Raw genomic sequence first — 13062 nt, forward strand, 5'->3', positions numbered from 1 at the left:
CAAGGGTGTGGGCAAAACCGGACTCTAAAAATCACACCAGGTTATGTAATTCACGAAGCAAAAGTCTCCCATCACCACTGACACTTCATTTGCCATCGGCCCGCTGCGGTAACACTTGGACAAGCTCAGTCCTTGCACCTTCCAGTGGCACACCTGCTGGGTGCTGGGCATATGGCGAATTGGGAGTGCGGTGCCAGCTCTGACTCAGTGCCTCTGCAACTCGATCACCTATCAATCCAGAACGACGCCAGGGAAACTAGCCCCCAATGGGGTTCGCATCTCCCTCTCCCGCGGGACACAGCGCAGCGCAGCGCAGCGCACTCACAAATCGCTCCTCCTCCCCCACCCAAATAAATAGCTTTTTTTGTTCTTCTTTACACGGCGTGCAGGTCAATCTGCTTGGGAACAGCGGGGTTGAACTGCCCTCGGCTCCAAAGCTGGAGCACTAACCAGCCACCCCCACTGCCAGACAGGGCAGGCAAACAACTGCACAGAACCCAAACAATGCTTCTGCAAGGCGTTGCATCCTCCGCCACAAGTCTCTCTCTCTCTCTCTCTCTCTCTCACACACACACACGCTCACTTGCCTTACCTTTCTATACACCAGCATGTTGGGCGATTCATCCGCCGTCCCGTTGTTACTAGCGTTCTGCCCATAATTATTTCCTTGCGCCATAGCAAGATGTGCCCCGGGTTCCTGAAACAAAATAAAATCTTATTTTTAAATCACACTTTTTTACTATGATTAAAATGCTGGCAGCCCGTTCAGATGAGTGCGGGCACCCTTGCAACAAATGAAATAGCAGCAGATATCAAATGCTGTCGCTGCAAAAGGGCATCACTATACCGGGGGAAGGGCGAGGGGAGGGGAGGGGAGTGAGGCCACCTGAGGTAAACTTAGATCCTAGACCATTTATAATTTCACGGCGGCCGCTTTAGAGGGTGACAGCGTGACCACTGCAAAGGCAATCCTCACCCCCCGATTCCTTTCTGTGAAGGCAACGCTTGCTGAAAGAAATGGAAAGCGCGAAGGGACAAACCAAGCGAGTGCACTATAATGCAGCAGATTGCAAAAAAAAATCATCAAAATAACACTGCAAGTGTTCATTCGCTGCACGATGCTTGTGTTTCCTCGCCGACAATATATATATCTACTCCTGCCGTTTGCATTGCGAGTGCGTGCAGCAGGGTGTATCGTCAGTCCGGTGGGTTGTGTGGCGCTGGGGTGATACATGCAGCCCATGCGGTACATTCAAGCTGTCACTCCCAGCACCTTACAGGCACTCGGCTTCTTTCGCACAGCGAGCAACGCGATCAGCACCACGGACAGCGAGCAACAGACCCGGCCAGCGTGCACTCAGCGGTCGGTCACCCAGTCAATGCAAACAACTCCAGCGCCCGGCGTCGCTGCCAAACGCTTTGATTCCGCCTTTTCCCAGAGATTTGGATAACGAGCCGCTTAGATTTACCTCAAGCACAGAGCACTGCACGATAACAGCCAAAAGTCCTGATCTCTGCAACGCTTCCACCCGATCCCGGCCTCAGACAATTCATTTGCGATTTGCAGCGAGGAGGGCAAGGCTTTATATTTATATATATATTTTTTGCTTTGCTTTCTCTCTCTCTCCCTCCCACCCTGCGTCCCTCTAGTCAGCCTTGCTTCAGGAGATGTGTTGCAGCGCGCGCTCCCTGCTGGGGCTCGCGCTCCCCGCGCGCGTTCACGCGGCCGACAACCAGCGCGCGCGCCCGCGCTCCAAGTCTCCGGGCTCGTCCGTGGCCGCGGCTCGGGACTGATAAACAGCGCAGAGCGTATCCCCGCTCCTAACATCGTTGCTTTCTTAAAGCTACAGCCCACTAACTACACATTTAGTTCGGGATGCAAGTATGGATATATATATATTTTTTAAAACACATCTCCTCAACTGCCACCAGTTGTGCAAACCTCCAATATATTTTTTTGCACCTTCAATTCGTGATCGTCAAGAATTCAATCTTCACGACTATCACTTGGTGAAGGTCGAAGGGTCTGGATGACCTTGTCCCACGCTGCATGACTCCATGACTATGACACTTTGTGCTTTCTGGCGGCCTAAACCGTGGGATTCATTCCCCACTCTTCTTAGTCATTAGAGTCCCTTTCCCACTCCGCTTAGTCCTCTTAGATTTTGGTCAACTCCCCCACCAGCTCCTAAATGAGTGAAGTTCGGAGAGACGAGGTGTTCAGGTCAATGGATCCCCAAGCGTTAGTACAGCAATGTTACAAAATTTTGAGATTTTAAAAATCAACTCTTTAATTTATCCCATCAGATAAAGCATAAAAAGAAGTTTAATTTGACACCTAATTCACTTTCATATCTTCAGTATAAAAAAGATATGGCCATTTTCATACTCGGAAATTGGCATCTTGTTCCCTATTTCTTTTTCATTGACTTAACACAAAAGCTGTGAACGAGAACATTTAAAAGCTGATAACTTTCTTAAAATTTAAGAGAACTGAAAGAAATTTCAGTTATTATAGATTGAAGCATTCTGAAACAAATATGAAACAATCTTACTTAGATGACTTGAAATTAAAGCATATAATTAGTTAGTTACCTAATTGTAGCTAATTACAAAATTCAATGACTAGATCTAAACATCTATCCATTTCTTAAGAATAGATTAACATTTTTAAATAGCCTAAGTGTCCAAATAACATTCACACAAGAATTCAGAATATAACATGATTTTTAAATCTCATTGTCATGGGTTTATAGGCCAAATGGAAGGAATTTAATGTTTAATACCTGTAAATTAATGGCCATTTAAATCAGCTTGCGAGTGGGATTTTCTGGAACGGGACCATTTGGATTGTTGAGGTGCGGTGAATTTAGTCCCCCATATCGGCAGCAAATACACTGCCGGTTCTTCGGGGGAAAAAAATCACTGTTTCGCAACTTAAAATGTGAATTAAATACATCTTAAGAAACACTTTTATACATTAAAAATAAACTACTTTCTTTTACCTGGTCCTCCATAAAATCCGTCCCAGTTGTCGGCATTGACGGCTTCAGAAGCTGATTTAAAAATAATTCTGGTGATTAACTTGTCGGGTGTTTTTTTTTAAAAAAACACACAGAACGGCCGTAGGAACTATTCTTTAGCAAAATCTTGCACTCCAACAAATATAATTCAGGACCAGGTCGGGAAAAAACCCTGTTTTAACCCCGCCCCCCCCTCAAACGCGCCAAAATCGCGCACACGGCCAGTGGCAGAATTGCAGCGCCGCTGAAGGTAGGGTTGTCCTAACAACCTAGACTAGACCGTTTATGTTGATAGGTTTTGCATTTTGGTTAGTCTGCATTTGGTGTATTGTGTGCAGTCTGGTCAACCCCATTACAGGAAGGATGTGGAGGCTTTGGAGAGGGTGCAGAAGAAGTTTATCAGAATGTTGCCAGGATTAGAGTGTATTAGCTATAAAGAGAGGTTAGCCACCTTTGAATTCCTTTGACTGTAGTGGTGGAGATTGAGGGGAGACCTGATAGAAATGTATAAAATTATGAGAGATATAGATAGGGTAAACATAAAAAACATTTTATCCTAGGATGAAATTGTCAAAGACTAAGAGGACATAGTTTTAAGGTCAGAGGAAGAAAGTTTAAAGTAGTGGCCAGATTTTTTACACAGAGAGTGATGGATGCCTTGAACGGACTGCCAGAAGTGGTGATGGAAGCAGATGTGATAATGACAATGAAGAGGCATTTCGATAGGCATATAGATATGCAGGGAATGGAGGGATATTGATTGCCTGCTGGCAGAGGAGATTAACATGGCACAGACATTATGGGTCAAAGGTTGAGTTGAGTTTAGTTAATTGTCATGTGTACCAACGTACAGTGAAAAGCTTTTGTTGCATGCCAGCCAGCGGAAAGACAATACATGATCATAATTGAGCTATTCACAGTGTAAAGATATGTGATCAAGTGAATAACGTTTAGTGCAAGATAAAGCCAGTAAAGTCCAATCAAAGATAGTCTGAGGGTCTCCAATGAGGTAGATAGTAGTTCAGAACTGCTCTCCAGTTGTGGTTGGATGATTCAGTTGCTTGATAACGGTGGGGGTTCTTCCTTTGCTGTACTTTATTCCAGAGTTCAGAAGGATGAACGGTGACCTTATTTAAACATATAAAATCCCAAAGAGGCCTGACAGTGTTGAGGACAACATGAATCATTCATGGTATTAAGGAATGGCAGGACAGGATTATGGAGCCTGCCGGCCTGCTCCTGCTCCTATTTCAATGGTGCTTTATTTGTCACATGTACAACTGCACAGTGAAATTCTGTTTGCACATTTACACATGCAGGCACCACCATATTTTGGCAATATTTCCAAAGTCCAGGCCGCCCATGCGCTGGCCTTCTGGAGCAGTTCCCGATCCAGGTAAGCCCAGGCGCCTGCAGGGCCTACCTCCGTCGCGTCCGACCAGATTGGCCCACGGGCCGACATCCCTCTCCTCGCCCAGCCATCTTTGTGTCCCTGGAACATCTCCTGCAGCCAGCCTTGAATGCGCTGGAGGCAATACCCTGGTTCATCCTCCTACCGGCCGGCCCTTGCTCCCCGTGTCCAACGTCTTCAGCGACTCCCTCCCAGTAACGCCGTCCAATGAGCCTTTGGGTCCTCTGGATCCATCAGTCCGCCGAGTTTCCCGGTGAAATCCCAGTTCCATGGCCACGGCACCTCTGGAAGGCCATTTCTTGTGTTCTTGCATTCTAATCCACCATGCACCAGCTTTCATTCAGCAACACCATTGTGAAACACTGTGGGATATTTCACTTTGCTTTATTAGTTGTTTTGTGGATCACTTTAAGTGGTGTTGAACAGTGTAGTTCAAGTGATATTCAGTTCTATTAAAACAAAACATAAATACAGGGAATATTCGCAGGTTAGGGGCCATCTGTGAACAACGAATGACACCTGATATTTCCTGAGAACTAGTAACTGTTACATGTCTAAAGTCTTTAGCAGGTACAGTGGCAGAAAGGGGTAAGGAGAGATTAGAAGGATAATAATAGAACGATGAGCAATAATGGTACAATAGAGTGTGGGCTCATAGAAGCAAAATGCCATTGGATCAGTTTACACCGCTATAAATAGATAGACATAAAATGCTTGACTATAGGTGGGTCAAGCAGCATTTCTGGAGAAAAGGAATAGGTGACGTTTTGGGGCCATGGTGCCATCCTGTCAATCCAGTCGATCACCAATTGTAAAACTCAGAGTGATGGATCTTCCTGAATAAAATGTTTCATGGATGAAGATGAAGATTAGGTCATGGGTCAGCCGTAACCTGCTTGAATAGGGGAACATACTCAAGGGTCTAAATCTGGCCTCCTGTTTCTCTGTTCATAAAGCTCCCAAGTTTTCTTTGAATAACTGAAAATCAGTACAGTAGTTTGAAAAAGCATACCACCAGAATCAGCATCTACCCAGTTATAATCAGGTATTGAGTGGTCTCTTCATCAGCTAGAGTGAGGCACTTCCATCTACCTCATTAGAGACCGTTGATCTCTCTTTAATCAGACTGGGTTGGACTTCAGTGTTATATATTTACACTAGATATTATGCCCTTTATCCTTTATCTGTGCACAGTGGACGTCTTGATTCTATTTATGTATAGTCTTTACTTTGAGTGGATAGCACACAAACAAAAGGTTTTTACTGTGACAATAATAAACTAAACTAATTTTTTTAGCGATAAACTCCATTATTTCTGAATTCTAAATCTGCATATCAATGCAACCAGAATGCACTCCTTTTTAATCATTTCCTTTTTTTATTCTTATTTTATACATTTTTAGGATATGGATGTCACCAGCTAATTCCCAATTGCCATTGAGAAGACTGTAGTGAGCAACCTTCTATTACCTCTGTACTCTCTCTGGTGAGGATAGAGTACACTATGTTATTGGGCAGGGAGTTGCAGGATTTAGATCCAGCAACAATGAAGGAATGTTGAAAGTTGTTGGATTAGAGGGCATTATCTATAAAGAAAAGTTAGACAAACTTGGATTGTTTTCTCTGGAGAATTGGAGGTTGAGGGGAGACCTGATAGAAACATGTAAAATTATGAGAGGTACAGATAAGGTAAACAATCAGAATATTTGACCCAGGTTGGCGATGTCAAAGACTAGAAAGCATAGCTCTAAAGACAGAGGGAAAAGGTTTAAAGAAGATGTGCAGGGTAAGTTTTTCACATACAAAGTGGTGGGTGCCCAGAACGTACTGGCAGGGGTGGTAGTGGGAGCATGTACAATAGTGATGTTTAAGAGGCTTTTAGATAGACACACAGATTTGCAGGGAAAGTAGCGACATGGATCACATGCAGGCAGAGTAGATGAGTTTAACTTGGCATCATGTATGGCACAGTCATTGTGGGCTGAATAGCCTGTTCTTATGCTGTACTGTTCTATGGTCTACGTTGATATATATGTAAGTAGGAAGTCCAATAAGGCCTCTATCATAAAACTTGGCTGCCTTGGACACTGCCAACAGGCTGTGACAGACAAAGTGGCTAATTAGATTGTTGCAGGGCACAGTGTCTCCGATCAAAGGCAGTGATGATAAACCATCTGCGAGGCATTTGTCAGAAAATCAGAAAGGAGAGCAGCAGGTGGATGGATATGAAAGAAAAGGATAGCTGTGCTGATTGAAGAAAGCTTGGAAGAGAAGCGGTCCAAGGATTAGTGCCCCGCATTCATTTTGTATTTGGATCATTATTAGAATTCATATGTAGGAAACTCAACATTGAAATTTGATGATAGCAAAAGAATAAGAGGGTTAACAATAACACAGAAGACTAAAAGATTTCATAAAGTTATGTAGATCACAGAGTGCTGGAGTAACTCAGCAGGTCAGGCAGCATCTCAGAAAAATAGGAATAGACAACGTTTCGGGACGAGACCTATTTCATAATTTTATGAAGTATTTTCGTCTTCAGATTGAGTCCATAACATTATTTATGGACAGGTTCCTGGAAAGGGCAGACAGAACTTAATGTTGATATCTCACGGTGGGCGGCATGGTGGCGCAGCCGTAGAGCTACTGACTTACAGCGCCAGAGACCTGGGTTCAATCCTGACTATGGGTGCTTGTCGGTAGGCGGCGTACTTGTCGGTAGGCGGCGCGACTCTCGTCAGCAGCGGCCTCTGCAGCCCGTCTGCGTTTTTATTATTTTTTGTCTATGTTTCTATGTAGTTTTTGTTATTTTTTGTTGGGGTGTGTGTGTGGGGTGGTGAGGGTGGGGAGGGAGGGAGGGGGTAACTTTTAATCTCTCCCTGCATGGGAGACCCGACCTTTTCTTTGTCGGGTCTCCGTTGTCGTTGGGGCTGCAACGAGGAGCGGCCTCCAACAGGAGAAGACCGGGGACTCTGGTGCCGACGACTAACCTCGCCGCGTGGAGCTGGCCGAGTCCAGAGCAGGTGGAGCGGTGGTGGAGCGCTGCTGCTGCTGCGGCCCGACCTCCGGAGATTCGTGAGGCTGCAACTGCGGGTCTGGCGGACGGCGGCACCGGGAGCCCGCGGGTCCCTGGAGGGAGACCGCTTTTCAGGGCTCTCGCAACGGCGACTTCTCCCGCCTGAGTTGCGGGGTCGATGAGCTCCTGGAGCGGGGCCTGACATCACCGCCCCACGCGGCTTGGAATGGCCACGGGACTCTGCGAGCGCACGCCGGGCGTTCCGACCTCAAGACCCGGTGTGCGACCTGGTATCACCCGGCGTGGCTTTAATGGCCGCGGGACAATCGCCATCGCTGGCCGGGGGCTTTGTCTTTGACTCTGACATCGGGGGGCGGGGGGAGAGTGCAGTGGAGAGATACGTTTTTTTGGCCTTCCATCACAGCGATGCGATGGATGTTTATGTAAATTATGTTGTGTCTTGGGTCTATTTGTTTGTAATGTATGGCTGCAGAAACGGCATTTCGTTTGGACCTCAAGGGGTCCAAATGACAATTAAATTGAATCTTGAAACTTGAATCTTGTCTGTACGGAGTTTGTACAATCTCCCCATGACCTGAGTGGGTTTTCTCCGAGATCTTCGGTTTCCTCCCACACTCCACAACACGTACTGATGTGTAGGTTAATTGGCTTGGTGTAAATGTAAAAATTGTCCCAAGTGTGTGTAGGATAGTGCTAGTGTGTGGGTATCATTGGTCGGTGCGGGTTCAGTGGGCCGAAAGGTCTGTTTCCGTGCTGCATCTCTAAAACTAAAACTGAAACTAAATCTTTGAGATATATTGAAAGTACTGGCAGGAAAGGTAATATACAGTTAATGGAAAGAGTCAGATATGGTTGAACAGTCGGACCAGACATGTAAAGATATTGGACGGGTTCTGTCTTTAGCAGTTTGGCAGAACAGAACATTCATTTTTTGTGGAAATAATACTTTATTGATTTCAGTTCAAATGCAGGTAAATAAAGCTGTGCAAAGGGCGACCATACTTTGATTACTAGAAACTGAAACATAGCTTCAAGAGTGAAGGAAATAACGTTACATAACATTTAGAATTGTGAAACTACAATATATTTACTGAAGTCATAGAATTGGGAAGTAGTTCAAAAGATATTTAGAGTGATAAGAGTCATACAGCATGGATACAGGTCCTTCAGCCCAACTTGCTCACACCGACCAACATGGCCCCAACTACACTAGTCCCACCTGCCTATCTTTGCTCCATATCCTTCCAAACCTACCCCATCCATGTACCTGTCTAAATGTTTCTTAAACATTTCTGTTTATAGTTTAAACAACATAGAGATGAACAGCGTTTCCTTCTACACTCAGACTCCGCTAACCCATTGCACTCAGGACTTGAGTGATACTGGACCAGTAGATAGAGTGATACAGCGTAGAAACAGACCCATCGGACCAACTTGCCCACACAACCAACATGTCCCATCTACACTAGTTCCACCTACTGCGTTAGCCCATATCCCTCTAAAGCTATCCTACCCATGTACATCTAAATGCTTCTTAAAGGTTGGAATAGACCCTGCTTCAACTACCTCCTCCAGCTGCTCGCTCCATACACCCACCACCTTTTGTGTGAAAAAGTTACCCCTCAAGTTCCTATTAAATATTTCCCCCTGTTACATTAAACCTATGTCCTCTGGTTCTCGACTTTGCTACTCAGGACAAGAAACTGTGCATTTACCCGATCATTTCCTCTCAAGATTATGTACACCTCTATAAGATCACCCCTCACCCTCCTGCACTTCAAGGAATAGAGTCCAACCTTGCTCAACCTCTCCCTGTAGCTCAGGCCCTCGAATCCTAGCAACATCATAAATCTTCTCTGCACCCTTTCCAGCTTGACAACATATTTTCTATGACATGGGGCCCACAACACATTTTTAAACACCCTTATGTAGGTATGTTACAATACTTACCTTCAGCGGCGCTGCAATTATGCCACTGGCCGTGTGCACGATTTTGGCGCCTTTGGGGGGGGGGGGGGGGGGGGGGTTAAAACGCGGGTTTCTCCTACCTTGTCCTGGATTATATTTCATTGGAGTGCAAGCATTTGCTGAAGAATCGTTCCGACGGGCGTTCTGTGTATTTTTTTTTTTTAAATCGCCCGACAAGTTTAGCGCTGGAGTAATTTTAAAATCAGCTTCTAAAGCCGTCAACGCCGACAACGGGGACGGATTTCACGTACGGGACAGGTAAAGGAAAGCCGTTTATTTTATGTATAAAAGTGCTCTTCAAGATGCCTTTAATTCACATTTTACGTTGCGAAACGGTGATTTTTTCCCCCATACGAACCGGCAGTATTTCTCCTGCCGATATGGGATTTAAATTCACCACAACCGCAACGTTCCAAATGATCGCGTTCCAGAAAAACCCACTCGCAAGATGATTTAAATGGCCATTAATTTACAGGTATTAAACATTAAATTCCTTCCATTTGGCCTATAAATCCATGACAATGAAATTAAAAAATTATGTTAAATTGTGAATTCTTGTGTGAATGTTATTTGGACACTTAAGCTATTTAAAAATGTTAATCTATTCTTAAGAAATTGATAGATGTTTAGATCTAGTAATTGAATTTTGTAATCAGCTACAATTAGGTGACTAACTAATTATATGCTTTAATTTCAAGTCATCTAAGTAAGATTGTTTCATATTTGTTTCAGAATGCTTCAATCTATAATAACTGAAAATTTCTTTCAGTTCTCTTAAATTTTAAGAAAGTTATGGGCTTTTGACTGTCCTCGATCACAGCTTTTGTGTTAAGTCAATGGAAAAGCAATAGGGAACAAGATGCTAATTTCAGAGTATGAAAATGGCCATAACTTTTTTAATACTGAAGATATGAAAGTGAATTAGTGAACCCTCACTAACTCTACAGATGCACTGTAGAAAGCATCTTACCCGGATGCATCACAGCATGGTTTGGGAACAGCTCTATCCAAGACCACAAGAAATTGCAGAGATTTGTAGACATAGCCCAGATCATTACACAAATCAGCTGCCCTTCCATTGACTCCATCTACACTTCATGCTGCCTTGGCAAGGCCACCAGCATAATCAAGGACCAGTCTCATCCCGGTTTCTCCATCTTCTCCTTCTCCGATCAGGCAAGAAGTACAAAAGTTTGAAAATGCATACCTCCAGATTTAGGGACAGTTTCTTCCTAGCTGTTATCAGGCAACTGAACTATCCTCTCATGAGTAAGAGTACAGTCCTGACCTCCCATCTACCTCATTGAGAACCTTCAAACTATCTTTAATCAGATTTTACTGGACTTTATCATGCACAAAAAACCTTGTACCCTTTATCCTGGATTCGTACACTGTGGATGGCTTGATTGTAATCATGTATGTATCTTTTTGCTGGCTGGATAGCATGCAACAAAAAAGCTTTTCACTGTACCTCAGTACACATGACGCTAATAAACTAAACTAAACATTATGGAAGCATTGAATAGTAAGGTGCAGAAGACCATTAATTTTATGTTGAACTGCAATCTTGTTAATGACAGCTGTTTCTCGTGGACCTAGACGTTATTCAATTATTTATGCAAGTCTCTTGAAAGATACTATTCAGATCCACTATCCTATCGGACAAGTCGCTACAAATTGTAATCATGTTATATCAGTTTTGATTTTGTTTCCTTGGGATTTGTTTTGTCCACCAACTTCAACCTGTGATTTCTGGCTAATGGCCAGCCATTGGAACTATTTCGGCTTGGAAACTCCCTCTTTGTTTGCTTGCACTAAACACAGAGAATAGTGACTTTGTACTTTGCTTCCAAAGTTCATGTTCATTTACAAAGCTTAGTGTCAAAAAATGCACTTCTAACAGGAGGTCTTGTAGGTTTCCTGTAAGCAGCAGATACCAGTGATTCTCGGGATGTATTGAGATGACTCACTCTTCTCAACAAGGGAGGCACAGTGCCAGAGACTGGTTTCAATCCTGACGGTGGGTGTTGTCTGTACGTAGCTGGAACGTTGCCTCTGTGACCACGTGGGTTTTCTCCAGGTGCTCCGGTCCTCCCACACTACAAAGACATGCAAGTTTGTCCCTAGTGTGTAGGATAGAACTAATGTACAGGTGATTGTTGGTTAGCATAGATTCGGTGAACTGAAGGGCCTGTTTCCACACTGTACCTCTAAACTAAACTAAGCCGTCAGTTCTCGAGTGATTTAGCACCGTTGGGATTCCTACCCAGGAGGAATCCGAGTGCTGTTTTTGTGCTTGTTTGTTATCGATTATGTTAATATCTTTTTTTAAACCCATTATTTCCAAGTTCATGGAACACACTGTAATGTAATTGAATGTCTGTTTTTATTGATTGGATATTTCTTCCCTCGGCCACCAGATTCATTGGATACACGGTACGTGGGGGATAGTATAAATTGTGTATTTTCCATTAGCTGTTTTCTATTTAATTCCTCCTTTTTTATCAATTTTTTCCAAGCACAAAGGCAGGATAGAGCAATTTAAATTGGCATGAAAATGGAGAATCAAAAAATTGACAAAATAAGTGCAAATCAGTGTCAGCTCAGAGCATTAGATATACTTTAGATGTCAATACTTCTTGTATTGAAAGGCTTCTCCCGTTACTCTTGTTGTTCATGCACCACTCTGACATTCACAGTGGAATTGAGGTCAACATATGTTGCAACAAATATGTGAACTTCTCATCATTCCAAGCAAAGCATCATAGATCTTTTTCTTCATCAGATGAGAGACAAGTGAGACAGTCTGTCATTCAACCCCTTCATGAAAATCAACCCCTGCACTGCACATCACTGTATCTGACTGCATTGTGAATTATTCCAAACCACATGAGTGATTAAATGGTGCATCTTGGAAACAGGCCCTTCGGCCCATAGTATCCACGTCGCCCATCAAGCACCCGTTCACATTAGTTCTATGCTATCCCACTTTCACATCCACTCCCTACAGATGGGGGGGGGGGGGGGGGGGGGGGAATTTACAGTGGCTAATTGACCTACAAAACTGCACATCCTTGGGATGTGAGGGAAACTGGAGTTCCCGGAGGAAACCCATGCGGTCACAAGCAGATCATCCAAACTCCATGCAGACAGCAGCGGAGGTTAAGATTGAACCCAAGTCTGTGGCGCTGTGAAGTAGCTGCTCTACCGGCAACACCAAAAAAAGCATGGCCTGAAAAATGGATATAACCATTTAATCCATAAAGGGTCTTGGTTGTTCATTTGACATCTGTAAACAAATATAGGGTAAGCCTGTTTCTTGGTACAGTAATGCCCCTGTCCCATTTAGGAAACCTGAACGGAAACCTCTGGAGACTTTGCGCCCCACACAAGGTCTCCATGCGGTTCCCGGAGGTCCCAGGTGGTTGCAGGTAGTGGAAGACTGACAAACACCTCCGGGAACCACACGGAAACCTTGGGTGAGACAGGGGCATAAAAGTCTGACGATCTAATTCCTTCAGGACGTTAGTAGTGCTGGACTGCCAGTTGTTCTCGTGAGTTTTGCTGCATTGTTACTTTTTCTGATCTCAATTTAAACTTGTCTTTTCATGTTGGTCACCTAC

General features: G+C 44.2%; 1 protein-coding gene across 2 annotated transcripts in view; it reads right to left on the reverse strand.

Annotated features, from left to right (window-relative positions):
- The window catches only part of LOC129699611 (regulator of G-protein signaling 7), a 311380-nt gene extending 309687 nt beyond the window's left edge, over positions 1 to 1693 (reverse strand). For both annotated transcript variants that reach the window (XM_055639566.1, XM_055639565.1), the window contains exons 1-2: positions 1470 to 1693; positions 593 to 697 (exon numbers count right to left, since the gene is read on the reverse strand). In XM_055639566.1, coding sequence (XP_055495541.1) covers positions 593 to 676 — 84 coding nt within the window. In that variant the 5' untranslated portion in view covers positions 677 to 697; positions 1470 to 1693. The remainder of the gene's footprint in view (positions 1 to 592; positions 698 to 1469) is intronic.
- Between the last annotated feature and the right edge of the window lie 11369 nt (positions 1694 to 13062).

The sequence above is a fragment of the Leucoraja erinacea genome, chromosome 8 (assembly GCF_028641065.1).
Source record: "Leucoraja erinacea ecotype New England chromosome 8, Leri_hhj_1, whole genome shotgun sequence".
Taxonomy (NCBI): Eukaryota; Metazoa; Chordata; class Chondrichthyes; order Rajiformes; family Rajidae; genus Leucoraja; species Leucoraja erinaceus.